General features: G+C 35.4%; 2 protein-coding genes across 15 annotated transcripts in view; one reads left to right on the forward strand and one right to left on the reverse strand.

The window, feature by feature from the left end:
• LOC101746345 (uncharacterized) overlaps positions 1-21979 on the reverse strand; it is a 104375-nt gene that overhangs the window by 57096 nt on the left and 25300 nt on the right. For 2 of the 14 annotated variants that reach the window (XM_062673012.1, XM_062673007.1), the window contains exon 3: positions 9119-9163. The exons of the other annotated variants lie outside the window; for them this stretch is intronic. The gene's annotated coding sequence lies outside the window, so the exon portion shown is untranslated. The remainder of the gene's footprint in view (positions 1-9118; positions 9164-21979) is intronic. 14 annotated transcript variants of the gene reach the window in all.
• LOC119629716 (uncharacterized) lies at positions 11270-16375 on the forward strand. Its single transcript, XM_062673167.1, has 3 exons — positions 11270-11616; positions 12334-12447; positions 12946-16375. Exons 1-3 carry the CDS (start codon positions 11270-11272, stop codon positions 16373-16375), a joined length of 3891 nt encoding a protein of 1296 aa, XP_062529151.1.

The raw sequence follows: 21979 nt of genomic DNA on the forward strand, positions 1-21979 counted from the left end.
CTTTCTTTTTTTTCTATGACAATTATTTCGATAAAGTTATTGAATGGAGTCAGAAACTGTTTGTGTATCGGTTCTTTTCGTGGTGTCGGACGATTTGTAGCTTAAATAAAATGTTATTCAAATGTAGATTCCCTTTATGTGAAGATTTCTTCAATTTGGTGGTAGGATTCTATTAACCTGTTATTCTCACGGATCGTTTGGAACCTCTGGGTCTGCGGAGGGACTTCGGTTCCCTCTGTATTTTGTACCGTATGTTCCATGGGGAGTGCGCTGAGGAATTGTTCGAGATGATACCGTCATCTCGTTTTTACCATCGCACCGCCCGCCACCGGAGTAGAGTTCATCCATACTACCCAGAGCCACTGCGGTCATCCACAGTGCGTTTCCAGAGGTCTTTTTTGCCACGTACCATCCGGCTATGGAATGAGCTCCCCTCCACGGCGTTTCCCGAGCGCTATGACATGTCCTTCTTCAAACGAGGCTTGTGAAGAGTATTTAGCGGTAGGCAGCGGCTTGGCTCTGCCCCTAGCATTGCTGAAGTCCATGGGCGACGGTAACCACTCACCATCAGGTGGGCCGTATGCTCGTCTGCCTACAACAGCAATAAAAAAAACCACTTGTGTGTCCGTACGGGTAGGTATCACCACCCTGCCTATTTCTGCCGTGAAGCAGTAATGCGTTTCGGTTTGAAGGGTGGGATAGCCGTTGTAGATGTATATGAGCTCCAGTAACCACTTAACACTTAACACAGGTGAGCTGTGAGTTCGTCCACCCATCTAAGCAATATATAAAAAATCGGTTGGATAATAAAATACACTGCACTCTTCTTACAGTTAATCCATTAGTGATCTATTATTAACGACATCGCGAACACATTTATGATATTAAATTAATTGTGAGACAAAAGAATAAGCAATGAACAAGTTCGGTCAGTGTTCGATCCTACGAACATGTCATGCACGTATTAATCTACCTAGTGTTCCCCCGGTAGTCAAAATTCGACTATATCACACTATCACAGATTTCGCCAAGACTACACTATAGACATAGACAAATAGTAATAGACAAACAATATTCATCTTTTTTTAATTTTTAAACAATGACTTTAAACAATAACAGAAGTTTGACAATAAATGAAGGGTAGGTATTTATATATGTGTGCTGTGTCAAATACATGGTAGTGTGTTTAATTTTCTTTTTATTGATTTAATGTATCTTCTATGCAAAATTTAAAAAAATATTAGCATTCTGCACTCCTTCTCTATATTCTCTATAAGTGTGGGAATTTTCATACTCCTCCGTCCGCACAATTTTCGTAAAAAGGGATACCTACAAAGTTTTTGCTTCACGTATTAATATATTGATTACGTTTACTCGCAGAAAATTGTACATTCATTATCGTTAGCCAATTCAAGGTCTGCAAATACTTCCTGGTACAAGATCTAGTTAACAGGACGAACCGGTCCAGGCTGTGGTGGAATGTAACGGGACTAATCAGGATTCTACGCGGGAGCGTTTTGATGTGTGAACAAAATGGCCGACTGTATACGGAGGTCCATTTAAAGATCTCTTGTCTATATAAACTTGTCTATAAAAATTAAACACAACGCGTTAATCGTTGGTAAATGTATCACTTGAGAAAGAATTGATTTATTGGGTTTTATTTTCAATTTCCACACTATTCATAACTCACTCCGATTAATGTTTTTAGTAAAAGCTTAAATGAAAAGTCTACAACATGATCGACGGTAAATTTTGTTAAATTTTTGAGGGACAATGTCTGTCAGATTAGCCAGTACTATTGACGTTAGAGTAAACAGATCGTGAAAGAAAAAACAAACGTGTGGCACTCGGGAACTGCCGCGGTAAAGCTATTGCATAGAATTTTTTTTAAATTTATGCAAATATAATTAGACAATGATAATTTAATATGAAAACAATAATAAAACAAGACCACGTTATATTAAACATTAATAAAAGCAAAACATTAACTGTCCCCTTCACACTTATAAGCTAGACCACGCAAGAGAGAGATGGGCAGAATTTTCATGATGCGCATGTAGTGTGACGTCACGCCATGCAATTATTCACAAACACTACACAAGCGTAACGTGTCAATGTGTTGAACGCGATTTACATAGTAGGCGTAGTGGGGGTGTCCGGTTATTTTCGTTACGGAATTTATTGATTCAGTCGTCGCGCTCAAAGCCCGCGATAAAATCTATGCAATAGCTTAAAAAACATGATAAATTAGTTAATAAACCATTTAAGGAATATTAAATACAACAATATTAGAGTTGACTGATGCAAAACTTCTCTGTAGCTTAGTTAATAGCTTTCTTTTACTGATTTAATTCGTTTGAATAAATGATTTTCAGTCAGACATTTAGTACCAATCGAAAAGACGGCAGTTTTAGCAAGGCGCCGACAAGGTGCTGTCATCGACCGCTCACCGCCACTCCGCAACCAACATGGAATGATAAATTTTCCGTACTGTTTATTTTGAGCATGTACTCTAGAAATACCGTTAGTAATGTTAATATTGATTTTTTTATGATTCCTGAGGTTTTCGCGAAGCTTAAGCGTGATTGAAAACACTAACCAAATTATTACGATGACGAAAAAAGACAAAATGTAATTAAGCATAACAAAACATTCGTATGTTATAATTTTATAATGTAACTTTTAAGCAATTTATGAATATCAGTTTAAATTTTGTCTAGTAATTCTGAACTTTATTGTAAGTACCTAAAGTAAAGTTGTTGTATTCTTTGCGAGGAGAACTACTGCTTGAAGTACAGGTTTTATCACCTAGTTCAAGCACAGATACAAATTATGGTTGTGTTTCTACTTTTATGCTAACAATAAATAAATATGTCAACGAATTTCGAAATACATATTCCATTGTCAAAGACAGGCTACCTACCTTTTTATTTATAGCTGATTTAGTTTCTAACTTTTTTTTACTCACATTACATATCTTTTAATAGAAATGATATATGGATAAATTTTCACGCACACCCAGTATTTCTATATGAAGTTAATTGTGATGGGAGGCTTTGATGCCAATAAAATTAGCTAGTCTCAACCACACCGCAAAATGTTGTTCAGCATTTATGCTCTATTACTTTTGAAACTACAGCGGTTTTCCAATTTGATCTTAAGACATTTTTGTTGATTTTTAGTTCAATATTGACCTCATTTATCAGTGCAATAAAAACTATTGAAGTATATAAAATTAAACTACCTTAAAAAACCATGGAGGTTGTACGTAATGAATTGTCTATTTTATAGTAAAAATAAACTTGAAAGTGCTATTGAATTTAGTTAGGGTTACAGAAACGATCGTGAGAGAACGTCAATATTATATTTTAAAAAAAGTATTGTTAAATTGCATGCAATAAGACTTTTGTTACAGATTTTTTTATGTTCTTCAATTTGAACATTTTTTTTTATTGCTTATATGGGTGGACGAGCTCACAGCCTACCTGGTGTTAAGTGATTACAGGAGCCCATAGACATCTACGACGTAAATGCGCCACCCACCTTATTTATTTATTTATTGATTTATTTATTTATTAAGTCGCACCAACAAAGTGATCATCAATACAAAACATTGAAAAATTGACAAAAGTTCATGGCAGATGTCACCTCAATTATAGGTGCAATCGACAGTGCATTAACATCAAAAATAAAAAAAATATACAGCTAAGATTTGAATACATTTCATTCATTGCTTAAGATAAATTTAATTGGGAGATGATCCGCGACAGATTTTTCCTGTAAGTAGTGAGACAATCAGAAAAAACATCTATTTCACTTAAAATAAGTTCAGCGCAATCGGACAACTCCGAAGGAACATTGACGGAGACCGCGCTACCCTGGACATTATTGTAGTCCCAAAGGATTCTGTTTAAGGGAGAGTAAGCACCTAAATTCGAACGAGCGGGCTTTCTTATAAACGGTTTATATTTCTTCGTTCTTGGTAGATGATAATAAGAGATATAAGTACTAAGGTCTCAAGTATAGTTACAACGGTTGCCCCACCCTTCAAGCCGAAACGCATTACTGCTCCACGGCAGAAATAGGCGGGGTGGTGGTACCTACCGGCGCGGACTCACAAGAGGTCCTACCACCAGTAAAACCTTGCATGTTGTCGAGCCTATAATCTTTGCCAGCCTCTTAGTATCAAACTCAGTGCTCGTTAGATTAAGAAGTTCATGTCCTCTTCGAGCGGGTTACGAATTTTCACTGCATCGTGACATAATAGCATCAGCTGTGTTACGTTTATATCTTAGCAGTGATTGAAAAAAGGTACTAATCTTATACGCTCCAACGATTTTTATAAAATTTAGTATACAGGGGATTTCGGGGGCGATAAATCGATCTAGCTACGATTTATTTTCGGATAATGTTGTTTTATTCATGATTTCAATAATCAACTTTATGACTCTTCCCGACATCTATTGGCGAATAATAATACTATTTTTCATAATTGAGAGCTACTAACTGCGTTAAAGACAATAACACTAAAGCTATTTCAGCAGATGGCGTTGTTATGCCACCCGAAGCTAATGAGTGTTTGGTTTAAGGTTAGATCAAGAAAATGAATTGTTTATTTTTATTATTTGTGTATTTTTAACTCACGTGTTCGCTTAAAAATGCCTAAACGATCAAACCATTCATCATTTTATCAATATGTAATTCGTATTTAAATATAATTTCTAAAAAACACAATTTACCAAAAAAAAAAAAAAACGAGTAAAGCTCGGCCATCGTCTAGTGTTAATTGGTACAAAACAACTCAACCGTGTGCTAGACTTCGAGAACGACTTTTAATCAGCTTTATTGCCTTTTAAATTGCGTCTGTAAGGCGAGACGTAAAGTGTTTACGATTAGCACCCTGTTCGCAGTAAAATTTCACTGTTACTACCATTTGGGATGGTTGTACTAAAACGTACACGTCTGCCGCATGTTTAACTTGTTTTATTAACAACGAAAGTCCCGTAAAAATCGGTCTAGCCGTTCCAGAAATTAGCCGGAACAAACAGACAGACAGACAGACAGTCAGACAAAAATTGTAAAAAAAATTGTTTTGGTGTATGTACTGTATATATATTCATTTGCATGTAGTAAAAAGCGGTTATTTCAATATTACAAACAGACACTCCCATTTTATTTATATGTATAGATAACTCATCATTTCACTTTACATAAAACTTACTTGGTTATATCAACGAAATCAACTACTAAACGAAAATAAATGCATATATAAAAATTGTCTTTTGTATGCTTTACGTTTTGCAAACTGTTGATTGTATGTACATAAGTATGTCAGTGATAATAATTTAATATTAGTTTTATACATTATTTGAAACATGTGCGTAAAAGCTTGGTATCTTTTTTATAGATATTTTTGAACATTGTTAATAACAGTACACTGCAACATACCTGCTGTATCTTTTATTTTTATTTTTTAGATAAAAGCGATTGTCTGGATGGGATTACTTTTATGGTTAAGACCGCCTATTGTATATTTATCTGTTGTGTATTTGTGGGCAATAAAGTATACTCTTTCTCTCTCTTCGAATTTCTATATTATTTTTTTAGATTTAAGTTTATCTTTTCACTATGGAATGCTATAAATTTTAACATACTAATAAACATGTATTAATATGATATCTTACGTTTAAGGTAAAAAATCTTTCGTGTTTATCTTATCTCAAGTCAAGATGACACAAATATTCTTGAAATTCTTATTTATTTATCTGTTGAACAAACATTCCTATTCAATGATTGTACATTTCAAATTTAGTTTGTGTTTTAAATGGGCTTTTACCATATTATGTATTTGTTGTGAAATATTTTTCTTTATTCCCTGCAAATGTACGTAAAAAAGGGTATTTTATCTTTCTTTGGTCTTTTCGTGACTAGAGCAAAGTTGTTTTTTTTTTATTTATTTTTATTGCCTTTGTAGGCAGACGAGCGTACGGCCCACCTGATGGTAAGTGGTTACCGTCGCCAATGGACTTCAGCAATGCCAGGAGCAGAGCCAAGCTGTTGCCTACTGCTATTAAAATCTGTATAAATATGTATAGAAGTGTACCTTTCTTTAATTTGAATTTCCTTTATATGCGCTATTAGAAAAGGAGGAAAACAAGTAAATAGTTTCGTGAAATTGATTTCTAATTATAATTGTGGAATTAAATTACAATTAAATTGACTAGAAATGTCGTTTCTTCGTTACAAAGAGCAACATAGTGAAGTTTTATTTAAAATAATTAAAAATAGAAAAACTAATAAACATTACGAATACAATTAAAAATTTCATGCTAAAGCAAATATTCTTGTACGTTTTTGTCCTGAAACTATTACAATACTATTACATCAGTCCTTCTTTATACATATATAACATTGTTGAAGTATAAATTAACTTGAGCAGTAATTTGCGAACCAAAACAATCAATAATATGACGTTAGACCTTAAAATTTGATAAATCAGCTTTTATAAAAACTGTGCAAGCCTCTTATGGATTTAGGAAGACGTAATTACCAAGAAAAACGAAACTTAATCACCCACTCTTAATGTTCGATTCACATCGGTTTATGAAGAGGTCCCGCAGTAGTCGAAATTCGACTATAATTAATTGGAATTGTAAGTTTGTACACTATTATGATTGTATTTTATACTTCTATAATTTGACCACAGACGTCAAGAACAAAAGTTTGACAATTAATAGTATGCATGCGTGTGTGTGTCAAATACATGGTATGTAGTGTGTGTAATGTTTTCTTTATTGATTTAATGTATCTTTTATGCATTATTTTAAAAAAATATTAGCACTGTGCACTTCTTCTCTATATTCTCTGTAAGTGTGAAAAATTTCATACTCCTCCGTCCGCGCAATTTTCCTAAAAAGGGATGCAGAGTTTTTGCTTCACGTATTAATATATAGATAATACGACCAAGAAAAATTCACACCTAACACATTCATAATACATAATAACATATATGTTCACGTTCAAACAAAAACGACCTCGTAATTAATTCAATTATTATTCTTAATAGTATTATTTTTAATTACGAGATCGTTAAATCGTTTAAAATGCAATCAATTTTTATATTTGAAAATCTTAATATTCCATTACGGAAATAGGGAAAAGAAACGATGCATTCTTGAACATTATCATGTTGGTAACGATGCTTCCTGACGTTTAACATACTTTTTTTGGGAATTACTCGCAATGAGGCTTTTGGCCTCGTCGCGAAGTGTCTAAAAAACTTATATCATTATTTAACTTTTTTTCCCCTACCTATTCTTTGGTAGCTTAAGGCGCTATTCCAGCTACGCGCGGAGTTTCAACTAGCTTTCTTATTTATTTTATGTTCTAATTTATTTTAGCTTCTATTATATACTAAGGCGTTTGAGGCAAAAATAAATATATAGTCTTGACGTTGAACAATATTCTCATGGACGAATCGCACGAATTTGGTAGGCAGCGGCTTGGCTTTGCCCCTGGCATTGCTGAAGTCCATGGGCGACGGTAACCACTCACCATCAGGCGGGCCGTATGCTCGTCTGCCTACAAGGGCAATAAAAAAAATATGTAAAACCTTCTTCCTGGTTTTTGCCGCGAACCAATTATAAGTTTGTGTCTATGATTTCTTGTTCGATTGTAATCTCTCCTATCTATTGTGGCTAATTCTTAAATTAATAAACAGTACTTCAACGATGCGATACATAATTTACATACGAGTATATACACTCGTTAATAAATGCCAATTTAATCATGAAATACTGGGTTAATGTCGAATATCTCTACATATAAGATGCGACGACCGTTAACCTTAAATAGATCGATCGCTCAACGATAACTGTACGAGCTGTGTTGTATAATTAAATAACAATCTAGAGTATTAGTCTGTCATGTAAATAGGTATTTATTTAAGAATATTAACAATCTGGTGAGTTGGTAAACTGTATTTGAATGTTTTATAACAGTATTCGTTTGACTAGTAACATTAAACTGCCGGAAACTTAATAGATCGTTTGTCCAGTTTAATGCTCGCTTTAGAGAAAGACAGAAATTTATCAGATCAACAGGGTTAGATTAGAAAGGTAAGAGAGAGAGAGAGAAAACACTAGTTACTCAGTTTTTAGTTTTTACTGGTGGTAGGACGTCTTGTGAGTCCGCATGGGTAGGTACCATCGACCTGACTATTTCTACCGTGAAACAGTAATGTTTTCCGGTTTGAAGGGTCGGGCAACCGTTGTACAGTAAAAACTGAGACCTCAGAACTCATACCTCAAGATAGGTAGCGGTAAATACGTTGTAGATGTTTATGGGCTCCGGTAACTGCTTAACACCAGGTGGGCCGTGAGCTCGTCCACCCACCTACGCAATTTTATTCAGCATTTGCGATTTTTAGACATAATCAAAACTGCCATTATAACTTCAGGAAAGCAAGCACTTCTTTATTAGTAATCAGTTGTGGCGGGTAGCCATTATACAACGCAAGATAATTGACAGATGCCTGAATCTCGCTTACGACATTTTCAAGATAAAGCGCATATATACAAGTTCCGAACAACAACATTCGTACCTTCGGTCTACCGAGAAATATCACCCGCTCGGTGAAAGATATTCCCTTTGTTGTTCAGCCGTTAGACTATAATAAAAAAGTTTGTGACCAATTCCTTAAAAAATTGTTTATGAGCATCGCTTAGTCAATCTCATCGCACACAAAAAAAGCAAAAACAAACTCCAATCAAAGATGTAAAATTAATTAGTCATCTGTGTTCATGTTCAATTGAAATCCTGCCTTTCAACCTTCGAAACACCTCGCATATTTTGCATCAATAAACGAACACCGTGTTTTATTGCAGAATATATACTTGAGTCACACACATCTCGAGAATCGTTACAAGGTTGGACTCATACTTTATGAAAGACTAGCGACCCGCCCTCGCTTCGCTTCGGAAACATTAAATTTTATTATTGATAGCTGAGTCCCGCGATGGTACCCGTGGTTATTGTCGTACCGCGGGTGAAACCGCGTGGCGAAACTAGTCTAAAAAAGTAGCCTAAGTTACTCCTTATATCATCAGCTACCTACCAGTGAAAGTCTCGTCAAAATCGGTCCAGCCGTTTTAGAGATTAGCTGGAACAAACAGACAGATAGACAGACAAAAATTGTAAAAAATGTTATTTTGGTGTATGTACCGTATATATATTCATATGCATGTAGTAGGCTATTTCAACATTACAAACAGACACTCCAATTTTATTTATATGTATAGATTATTCTTTATTACGTTAATGCTTTTTTATCAAAGTTAAGCGTGAGCTAACTAGTATATTTTATTGTAAATTCTACCAAAAATTGGATGTGTATTATACGGAGTAGATTAAAATAAACATAAGTTAACAATTAAATCAATAAATATAAAATGTATTATATTATAATTATCATTTCAGTGAAAATACTGTTTTTTTCATACTCGCACTCGATACAAAAAATTGTGAGCTGATATTTAACATACACCATATCAGTTTTACGAAACACAAAGTATTGTTTTATTGTATTTATTAAAGCTTTATGTTTGAAAGGGACAACGTTTGATAACTTTTTGCTTCTTTCAATCAGAAATGAAACGTATCACGTGTTGGCGCTAAAGAGTGGTATGTGGTAGTTCAATTCGATAATCACTGTTACAAATTTTCCTGAGCGGTCGATTCCCACCGAAACACAACTGCGAAATATTAAAAGGGCGAGATAGACAGCTTACGAAACTCTTCATCAATTACGCCTTCTGCACTTCACCACAGATAGTAGACCAGCGGTGGTCAGTGCAATAAGCGTTGGTCACACACATCCGCTGATACCCCGCTAATAAATGAAGTTGAAAAGCGAGTCGGTCCATCTTTCAGTAACACTTTCTCTGTATTCACCAACCTTAAGGTCTAGTACGCACGTGGCAGCTTTTATTGCATTTTAACATAATATTAGTACTTTTTTAAAAAGGGATTTTATGACCTGGTAACTAAGACTTTTAAGTCATGTCTTATTTTAATTTATATTCTTAATTTTATGAAAAATGATAGTATGGAGTGAAATGAAGTGAAGATAATTAATTTGAGACATTAATCAACTGGGATGAAATGAGATGAGATTATGTGGGATGAAATATAATCTCAGTAAAATGGTGGTTATTTACTGAGATTTTTTCAGTGGACTTTTTGGAGGATCCCGAGAAGTTACGCTCAGTGGCTTTGTTTCATTTTCCCACATTTCTGCACTTTCACAGATATTAAAAAGTTAATAAACCACCGCTATTACACATTTAAACCTAAGGAAACACTAAATAGACAAAATAAAAAAAAATCACACAACTTCACTCCTCGCGTTCCCGCCAAAAAGTCTCATACTAGTAAAAGTACTTTAAAAGAAAGCTTTAAAACATCACAGATTATCCGTTGAAAAAAAAGACATAGATGTGTACTTCTGTAAATTTAATTACAGGACTACACCTAATGCCATAGAAGAGTAAATGGTACATACTAAGTCCTATGGTTATTTGCAGTGTAGGTGTTTACGCTATCTGCAATGGATAATTAGCATTGATGTTTTTGAACGTAACTGAGAGCGCATCGATGTAGTCCCGCCCCTTTCCCCTCCTATATCAATGACACTTTTAAATTGAATTTGAATCGTGCGCATCAAAATTGTGCGATCGCGAAAAAGTGGTGAATATTGAGTGCAGCTAAGTAAGTACTTAAAAAACTGAAAGCTTTTCATCAAGAACAAAGAAAGAAGACAGGAGTGGCCACTCCATGAAGATAGTGCTACAAATATTATCACTACAAAGACACAGACTTTCGGTGAGTTCCTAAAAATATTACCTACTACCAAAATATCATATCGATTGCGCTCAAAAATATAAAATTAAAAGAACCAAGCCCAAACATATTTGATCACTTCGAGCCGGATATTTAACAATAATTTAACCGTTGCACATAGATTGAGCGGCTACCCCCAACTTGAAAAAACTATTAATAGGTGAACATTTTATTTAAATTTCTTTGTTACTACTTAGTTAAAATGGCTACTACTTCTAAATCTCAATCACTTTTTGATCGTAATGTACGTAAAATGCGTAGTAAAATTAATGCATATTACTCTCGAGTACAGTCCATTTATGACAGTATCACTAAAATAAATGAGAGCAATGTGGATGTATTTATGTCGAATGCTAGTACTTTAGATATGATGCGTACCGAATTCATAAAGTCACTGGACGATCTTAATGATTTATTAGCATCAAATGAAGACGCCACAGAACCCAATTACGAGTCAATGGTGGCGTTTGATGAGCTATTTTCTCGCATAAAATATAAATATTCGGAACTAATGTCGTTGCGTCACAATACGCAAAATACGGCGAACACTGTTGTTGGTGAGAATAAAATTGAGACCTACCGACAGTGTCCGAAATTACCGCGATTAGAATTATGTCCGTTTAATGGTGAACTTCAAAATTGGCCTATATTTTATGAAACATTTAAATCCATAATCCATGAAAATCAAAGTTTATCTGATAGTGAAAAAATTCAGTATTTAATCGGTAAACTGACTGGTAATGCTCAATTAATTTGTCAAGGGTTTATGCCCACTGCTGAAAATTATTCAGTTTTATGGCAAACATTAGTGAATAAATATAATGATAAGCGAGTCTTGGCGGCGTCATATTTTGATACGTTATTGAATCTTCCAGTAGCTAACGATGCTGACCCGATTAGCTTAGAAAATTACATAGACAAATATTCTTCGTTAGTAAGCTCGTTAAAACAATTAAAACTAGAATGTCTTGAAGATTTTATTTTTGTTCATTTAGGTTGTAAGAAGATTAGTTTAGAATTAATTAAATCATTCGAAATGAACTACTCGGATTCTGATAAACTACCCACTTGTACTCAATTTATAAATTATATTCGTAATCAGTCCCATATTTTACAACGTGCTTATAATATATCGAATAACAATAGCATTCGAATAAATAAATATAATTCTCAACAAAGTAATTCAAACAAACCTCGTAATATAAGAAATAATAATGTGAAAACATTTGTTGTACACGAACAGAAGAGATGCATATTCTGTGGTGTCGCGGAGTACCATCAGTTAAAAAATTGTTCTAAGTTTAAATCAATTACACCGAAGGAACGGTTTTCTTTCATTAAAACCAACCGATTTTGTGTCAATTGCTTAAGTACCAGTCACACAGTTCGAAATTGTACGTCAAATGAAAAATGTAATTCATGTTCACGTAGTCATCATTCGCTGTTACATTTTATTACAAAGGGTGATTCGGGTGAAGTACCGAAATCAGTAGACATTGCCACCCACACTGACGGAGGTCAAGACAACGCTATGCCAGATTCACTGTGCGCATGCGCATTGGAACAGCAGTGTTTTAAGACGGTATGTAATCAGCAGCCCACTAAAACTATATTGCTTGGTACAGCGATATGCAATATTATGGACAATTCAGGCACGTTCTTGAGTACTGCCCGAATATTGGTAGATAGTGCATCGCAACGAGATCTGATTACTCTTGAATTTTGTAAGAGACTTAATTTACCAATTTATCCTTCCGAAACAAAGCAAGTGTGCGGAGTGGGTGATGTGAAAAATTCCATTGAAGGATATTGTTGTCTAACACTTTGCTCTTGTACTGAAGAATCAGTGCGTATTACAATACAACCTCTGGTAATCAATAAAATTACAGGTGAACTTCCTACCTCAAAGATCGATACTTCAAGTCTTAATTATCTAAAACACATTAAGCTAGCTGATGACAGATTCTCACAGCCTAGTGGTATAGATTTGATTGTGGGTTCCGATGTATTCTCTCGAATTTTACGACCTCATATAATTTCTAGGGCCCCCGGTGAACCTGTAGCAATTGAGACTTCATTAGGTTACATAATAGTCGGCCAGGCACCGGTATTAGCTCCCTCGATAGATAATTCATACTATACACATTGCACCTTTGGTGAGGACAATTTGGATAATGAGAATAATGCTTGTATTGGTAATTTTTTGAAATTAGAGGATATTCCAGACGTCAAGCCATACACGGAACAGGAAGAGGAGTGTGAAAGCCTTTATAGACAAACGACTACTCGTGATAGCTTAGGTCGTTACATTGTCTCGTTACCATTCAAAGATACTCCTAGTAAGCTGGGTGACTCATTACAGGCATCAATGCGTAGATATCTTTCATTGGAACGTAAGCTGCTATTGCAACCCGAAATGAGACAAGAATACGATAAAGTCATTAAGGACTATTTAGAAAAGGGATATTTAAACCCATGTTCTAGAAATATAAATGAGTCCTCACTCCACTATGTTATTCCCCATCACGGCATCGTTCGAAAGGATAAAAGTACAACAAAATTACGGGTAGTATTGGATGGCAGTATGAAATCATCATCGGGACTGGCACTGAATGATATATTACAAGTCGGACCGAATTTGCAAAACGACCTTTTTAGAATAATTTTAAATTTCAGACTTTTTAATGTAGCGATTAGTGCCGACATTAGGCAAATGTACTTGAGGATTTTAGTAAAGGACGAAGATAGGAAATTCCTGAGAATGTTGTATCGCTTTGATCCAAGCGAGGAGATAAAACTTTACGAATTCACACGTGTGCCATTCGGTTTGTGTTGTAGTCCGTTCCTTGCGATCAGGACTGTGCGCCAGTTAGTGACGGACGAGGGATCACAATTTCCTCTCGCGGCTCCAGTAGCTGACAGTGACGTTTTCACTGACGATTTGGCTACTTCCTGTGCGAATGAAGAAACAGCGGTCGAACTTTCTAATCAACTTATTAAAATGTTTCATGCTGGTGGTTTTGATTTGGTAAAGTTTTCAAGTAACTCACCAGAGGTTCTTTCTAAGATACCCTCTTCACATAGAGAATTCGAAGTTATAGAATTTAGTCCAGATAGCTATTTAAAAATACTGGGACTAAACTGGCTTCCAGCCGAAGACGTATTCACATTCACAGTAAATTTACGGAACCGCGAATGTACTAAAAGAAATATTTTATCAGTTATAGCAAGAATATGGGACTTAATGGGATTCGTAGCTCCTGTTACACTATGGGCCAAGCTCATCATTAAGTCACTATGGGCTAATAATATAGATTGGGATGAAACTCCTCGCCCTGAAATTGTAGCAGCTTGGCATCGATTCGTGTCTGAGTTGCCAATATTGGAAAATGTTAGAATACCACGACATACTGGCATTGTTATAGAGTGCATAGTTAGCTTATTGGGATTTGCTGATGCATCTGAAAAGGCCTATGGAGGTGTCGTTTATTTACATGTTTATTTTCCACAAACAAATAAGTTCACTATTACGCTTGTTTGTGCCAAATCCAGAGTAGCGCCGTTACGATGCGTGTCATTGGCAAGACTAGAATTATGCGGTAACTTGATTCTCGCAAAGTTGATGAGAGCAATTATTGACAGCTATTCTCATCGCTGTAAAATAAGTAATGTATTTGCCTTTACGGATAGCACCGTGGCTTTGGCATGGATTCACTCATCACCGGCTAGATGGCATACGTTTGTAGCCAACCGAGTAACAAAGATACAGGATGAAATACACCCCAGAAACTTTTATTTTGTATCGGGTAAAGAGAATCCAGCAGACTGTCTTTCACGCGGCTTAACACCATCACAATTGATGGAGCATCCTCTTTGGTTCAGTGGACCCCGATTTGCTCATCTACCCATTTCAGATTGGCCAGTTAAGAATTTTGATGCCACATCGATGACTGATATTCCAGAAATGAAACCAGCTATCATGCTATTCACAACTGATGATGCACGGAATGACAATATATTATACACGCTTGCATGCCGTATTTCATCATGGCCCAAGCTGGTCCGTATTGTACTTTATGTTCTCCGGTTTATTAAATTGGTACCGAGTAAATTTGATATTTCCCATTTAAAGGTGGCCGAAACGAATATCATCAAGGCTGTACAGCGAGTTCACTTTGATAAAGAACTTAAGAATGTGAAGTCTGGCAAAATATTACCGTCTGCATTTCAACGGCTCAGAGCCTTTGTTCACGAAGGTATCTTTCGTGTTGGCGGGCGATTGGAGAATGCTCACTTGGAATTTGATAGTCAGCACCCTATTTTACTTCCCGCTCGTGACCATGTAGTGAACCTTTTGATAGACTATTATCACAAAAAGTATTTGCACACCGGACCGCAGCTCTTAATGTCTCTGATACGCCAAAACTACTGGATTCTCTCTGCTCGGAATATAATAAGAAAGCGAGTACAGCAGTGTAATATATGTTATAGAGCAAATCCCCGAAACCAATGTCCATTGATGGCTGATTTACCTGCTTGTAGAGTTCAAGAAACAAAGGCCTTTTATCACACTGGTATAGATTACGCTGGCCCATTACGTATTATTCCCTACAGGCGACGTGGTGTTCGTAGTCAAAAGGCGTATATTTGTCTGTTCATTTGTCTAGTTACCAAGGCAGTTCACCTAGAACTCTCAACGGACTTGAGCACAGCAGCTTTCCTGAATGCCTTCAAACGCTTCATTGCGCGGCGTGGTCCAATCAAAGTAGTCTATACCGACTGTGGAACAAACTTTTTGGGAACTCACTCATATCTCAAGGAAATGTATAAATTGATTTCCTCTGAGCAGTATGCAGATAAATTTGCAAATGAATTGCGTGATAATAATATAGATTGGAAATTCAACCCACCATCAGCCCCTCATTTTGGCGGTATATGGGAGGGTAATATTCGGAGCGTTAAAACTCATCTTAATAAAATAGTTGGTAATCAGCTTCTCACTTTTGAAGAAATGTTGACTACACTTGCTCAAATTGAAGCATTATTAAATTCGCGACCTCTATCAGTTTTGAGTTCAGATCCATGTGACCCTCAAGCTCTTACTCCTGCACATTTTATAAACTTAACACCATTAAAATCACTACCTTCAGAAACGATAACGGAACATTCTAATCTCATCCAAAGGAAACGTATTGTAGACAGTTTGGTCCAGTCTTTTTGGAAAAGATGGAAACTTGAATATCTTAATACATTACAAGTTCGTAATAAATGGAAAAAAGATAGCACTCCTATTAAAACTGGCACAGTTGTACTGCTTCAATCTGAAAATAGTGCTCCTCTTAATTGGCCATTGGGTATAATAGAGGAAACTTTTCCGGGTCGTGATGGAGTTGTAAGGGTGGTTAACGTTAGAACGAAAACTGGTACTTATCGTAGACCTGTTGTTAAGGTTTATCCTTTACCAACACAGTAGTGGTTCGATATAATTCTACATACATACAGTCCACAAAATCTAATTAAATATAATTAAGTAGTAATTTAATAGTCTAATTGAATAATAAAAGTAATAAGTCTAAGATAATAAGATAATTTATAATGTAGGTTTCATATATTATTATAGTGTTTAACTTTGAAAGAGCTTTACTCTCTCAAACTGGGGGGCATGTTTACGCTATCTGCAATGGATAATTAGCATTGATGTTTTTGAACGTAACTGAGAGCGCATCGATGTAGTCCCGCCCCTTTCCCCTCCTATATCAATGACACTTTTAAATTGAATTTGAATCGTGCGCATCAAAATTGTGCGATCGCGAAAAAGTGGTGAATATTGAGTGCAGCTAAGTAAGTACTTAAAAAACTGAAAGCTTTTCATCAAGAACAAAGAAAGAAGACAGGAGTGGCCACTCCATGAAGATAGTGCTACAAATATTATCACTACAAAGACACAGACTTTCGGTGAGTTCCTAAAAATATTACCTACTACCAAAATATCATATCGATTGCGCTCAAAAATATAAAATTAAAAGAACCAAGCCCAAACAGTAGGAGATTTAATGATCGAGCATAGAAACGTGAAGTAATTACAGAATCACTTGAATAGTAAGTAATACGTACGTTGAATACGCGGATACATTGTGTAGGACGACTATTGTAGATGGTTAGAGAGGAAAAACGAAGGTTGCAAGAAATATTGTGAGAAACTCGATGAAATCAGTGATAGATTTTTATAAATTTAGACTTTGAAAGTTTATATGAAGTGAAAAAAGATGAGATCCTTTATCAAATTAGTAGATACTTTAGTAGAATTCTTGTAGAATCGCTTATATGATATTTTGTTTTGGAATAAGTCCAAAAAGCTTTGTAATAATATAGGACTTTTTCACTGTGACCGGTAGGTCTGTAATGTCACTCGATTTGTACCGTAATTGCCAGCTTTTTTTTTTTCCTACCTAAGCTGGTAGCCTGGAGCGGCTATTCTAGCGTAACCGTAACTAGTAGGTGAGCTCACGGGGCTCAAACCTGACGACGATGCTAACACTAACCCTAGCAAGAGCCGTGCTTCGCAGAATCTACCACCGGATCGGAAACGCGACCCACTGAGAAGATCCGGCGAGAAACTCAGTGGGCTGTGTCTGAGAGTTAATTTACTCGTCGAGCCCTTCGTCGCAAGCGACGGGTTCGACGAGAACGGTGACCGGTGCTTGAAGTACCTAGCAGCACCGTTAGTGGATCGGGGGGATCCGAGATGACGTGTTTTGGGCGACGTCGACTGCTTTCCATTCTGTCCGCAGGATCGGGAATGAGTTGCCAGCGATAAGAGCTTACCTGATGCGGGTAGGTACCATTGCTCTACCTATTTCTAACTTTTGTATTCCAGAATAGGACAGCCGTTTATTAACGAAATCGGGACTTTATATCTCAAGGCGGGTGGCTTGACCCTTAAGGCTCCGGCGAGTACTTTCATAGATTAGATTCTGGATAGTAATTAAATAAAAACTTCTGTGCAAAACATATATTTGTTTTAAACGTTACGTATTCTGTATGACATTCATCACGTAACCGTAAATCAGTCGAGCGGGCTTACTTAGCGGAGTTTCGCTAAAAAGTCTGTGAACATTTTCACTAATAGAGATAACGTATTTCAAGTCATATACTTGTACTACTGTTGTTACGTGTACTATGTATATGTACAACTTAAATTTATTCGCTACATTTATTTTATTAATAGAATATCGTTTTGGAAACGGACGAATAATAAATGCTCTAAAACTTAGATAAGGCTAACTAACTAGATAAGGCATTATCTATAATAATATTTGATAATATCGATAATTTAGAATCGACTGCTGTTAAATCGCAAACCGAACTAACTACCCAACGAGAGAAAGACTATTTCAAATCTATTTCAAGTATAATTGATATTAAGTTAGTATTTGAATAGAGACGACGGTCCTCAAAGTTTTAAGTATAACCAATTTAACACCAAAAGAGAAACAAGTGTAAAAGGAACACACAAAAATCCAAGAAAGTTTTTTCGCTTCAATAAAATTTATTTAGTATTATAAATGTAAAATTAATTGTCAGTATAATAATAATAATGGTCAGACCACGAGTACCCAGTAGATAAGCTTATACATATTTTTACGCATGATAAATAAGTCGAGAAATTGCGATCAACTGTGAGATAAATACAAGTTTATTTACTGATAAAGAATTTGGCACTCTTTTGTATTATCTCAGAGGTTCTACTGAACCACTTTCAGTCCTAGATAAATAAGATAAAGTACAGACTATAGAATACAGAAGTAGAGAGCAAGTGAGCGCTATTAGCGTGATAGTAATTGATTATAGCTTTAATTCAGTTAGAAAAATCAATAGGCTATGGACGATAGTCCTTAATCAGGGGTCATCCCGATGTTGCTTAAAACTCAGATATATTATGAAGGTTTTTTTTATTATTGGTTAAATGGGTGGACGAGCTGACAACCCACCTGGTGTTAAGTGGTTACTGGAGCCTACAGACATCTATAACGTAAATGCGCCACCCACCTTTAGATATAAGTTCTAAGGTCTCAAGTATAGTTACAACGGCTACCCCACCCTTCAAACTGAAACGCATTACTGCGTCACGGCAAAAATAGGCAGGGTGGTGATACCTACCCGTACGGACTCACAAGAAGTTTTACCACCAGTAATTACGCAAATTATAATTTTGCGGGTTTGATTTTTATCACAGGATGTTATTCCTGCACCGCGGAAGTCAATCGTGAACATTTCTTGAGTACGCATTTCATTAGAAACCTTTTACTTTATATTTTATAAAACAAGACATCTCTATAAGTCTAAAAGTTTAGGTTACATGGGTATTGGTATTTGGTAGCTTATTAATATGGTTTTAGAAGGTTTAACAAGAAAGGCAATTTCTTCCACTGAGCTGATGATATCACTAGGTAAACTTATGGGCCGAATGTTTTTGTTTCGAACATGTATGAAGCAAACTTATCTTGAAAATTTCGTAAGCGTAAAATTTCATAAGAGATTCAGGCATCTGTCAAATATCTTGCGTTGTTTTATAGCTATCGCCACATTGTTCTTCTGCATTTAACTAGTAAATATTAAATAGGTAAACGTATGAAATTTAAACTTCCTAGTGGCAAAACAAAGAATTTTGCTCGGCAACATTAAAAAAATTAAAAAGAATCATTGAGTTAAGAGGAATGCGACCGGTCAGTCAACCGATTCACCTTGAGCTGAGGGCGACCGCTTGCGATCACTAAACAATGCCTCCGCAACCAGTAATCGGCGACCAACTAAAGCTATTAGAAACACAATCTCTCAATAGCTCTAAGCCTTTATTTTTCGCGAAAATGCAGTAAATACAATTTTAAATTCGAACAATGTCGCAAAAAGTTGTTTAATGCACTATGGCGTCATTAGTATTTACCCAGTCTCATGCATTTGATTACGAGACAAACCTATATTATATTTGATTTTAGACTCAAGGCACTGGATTTCAAACATGTTTTTTTGGAGATTTTAAGGGTAGAATCTTTATTTTATATTTTTAATCATTCACGAAAAACAGAAGACGAAATTATCCATATTCTTAATAGAATCAAAATACCCTACTGCAATTATATAAGTACTAGGCTAACCTGTAACTTTAAATTGATAATTACACGAAACATTAAGTATATATCTTCGTATAAAAACTTGAAAACTTTAATGTCATCAGGAAATCATGGTTTCCTGTTATGACGAAGCGAATCGTATTAAATGTTTCTTATTCAAAATAAGCGTTTACATCATTTATCAATTTAATGTTCTTTTATTGGTTACACCTTTTATAATGTTCACAAAATTAAATTTATACGCACAGAAGATTTAAATTTTACTGACGTTTCAATGAGAAAATAATGTGTAGCCTTTTGGATAACTTTTTTTTTTATTGCTTAGATGGGTGGACGAGCTCACAGTCCACCTGGTGTTAAGTGGTTACTGGAGCCCATAGAAATATACAACGTAAATACGCCACCCACCTTGAGATATAAGTTCTAAGATCTCAGTATAGTTACAACGACTGCCCCACCCTTCAAATCGAAACGCATTACTGTTCCACGGCAGAAATAAGCAGGGTGGTGGTACCTACCCGCGCGGACTCTCAAGAGGTCCTACCAACAGTAAAACTAAAGTAATCGCATTGACTTTCAACACGCGATCATAATTATACATCCCTTCGTAACTTTTGAGTCAAAGTATCAGAACACAACTTTGAAATTTGTTTTGGATACATAATGCTATTTTGCAAATTTAATAAGAATTAACTGAGATCTACTTTTAAAAAAATTACAACGAGGGCTTAACTTTATGTATTTATTAACATGTCTAAATAGCTTACTTTATTTTTCAATTAGTACATAGACTTTAGATAATTTCTGTATACAATAAATAATAAAGTTTTGATATGAAGAATATGAAAAATTCTTATTTGGTAGTTGTAGTTCTAAGTACTTTAGAATTTGATTCTGACCATGAATTACTTCTATGGTCGCGTCATAAAAATCAAACCTGCCTTAAAAAAATGACAATGTCTTCCATGAAGCAGTACTGCGTTCCAGTTTGATCTCTGATCTCTTATATCAAAGTATATTGCGTTATTCACTTCTTAATGTCAGCAATTGTTGACAATTTACTACCAAGTAGACTTGTTAATCCAGTTTTAAAATAAAAACTTTAATATAAATACGAAAAATTATTACTTCCTAATTTCGTGAGTCTGACTAAGTTTGAAAGAATTCATCTGGCACATTTCTTGGTTAGAACTCCAGTCAAGTGTAACAAAATTTAATGAAAATTGAATTATGTTATTATTTACGAGTATACAACGCTTATCAGCCCGTAACATTTTGATGATTCTATTCTGAATAGCAATGACCGTTGAGTTGTAAAGTTGACTGACACCTTCGATTTTCTTCGTAAATTTATTTATGTTAAGTTCCATTTCATTATATTCCAGATTACCGTTTTTAGTGTCCTTCTAATCGTTCGAACTATAGAAGAAATTTTGGATACGCATATGCTTTATATTTGGTGTAAATTTGTTTCATTCTTAGTTGTTAATTATAAAAAAAATTGTGTAAACAATCTTATTTACTGACTTATCACTACACTTGAACTATACTTGTCATTTTCGAGTATCCACTCTTGGACTCTGTAGCTTTCGAGATCTTTTCTACCTTCATCGAGACCCTTAGACAAATAGTAAACAGGCCCGTTCGTCACATGAATGTTTGCCCGATGCTGGAATCGAACCCACGACTCAAAGCACGAGTGAGGGCGCTAACTATGGCGCTACCTAGCTAGAGACCACTTTATGAATAAATGTTTGGTGATTGATGTTTGATGTGCTTGAGTTTACTTTGTCAGCAATTTTTAGTGGCGTATTGAATGGAATCGAAGTTGGGTAAAAACTAGATTTATGTAGATCCGTTGCCTATTACGCGTGTAGTCTATAAAAATACTTTCCGTTTAGTTTTATTAACTTGGATTCATGGTTTAAATGGTTTTTAGAATTTAA

Source organism: Bombyx mori, chromosome 16 (genome assembly GCF_030269925.1).
Source record: "Bombyx mori chromosome 16, ASM3026992v2".
NCBI classification, from domain to species: Eukaryota; Metazoa; Arthropoda; class Insecta; order Lepidoptera; family Bombycidae; genus Bombyx; species Bombyx mori.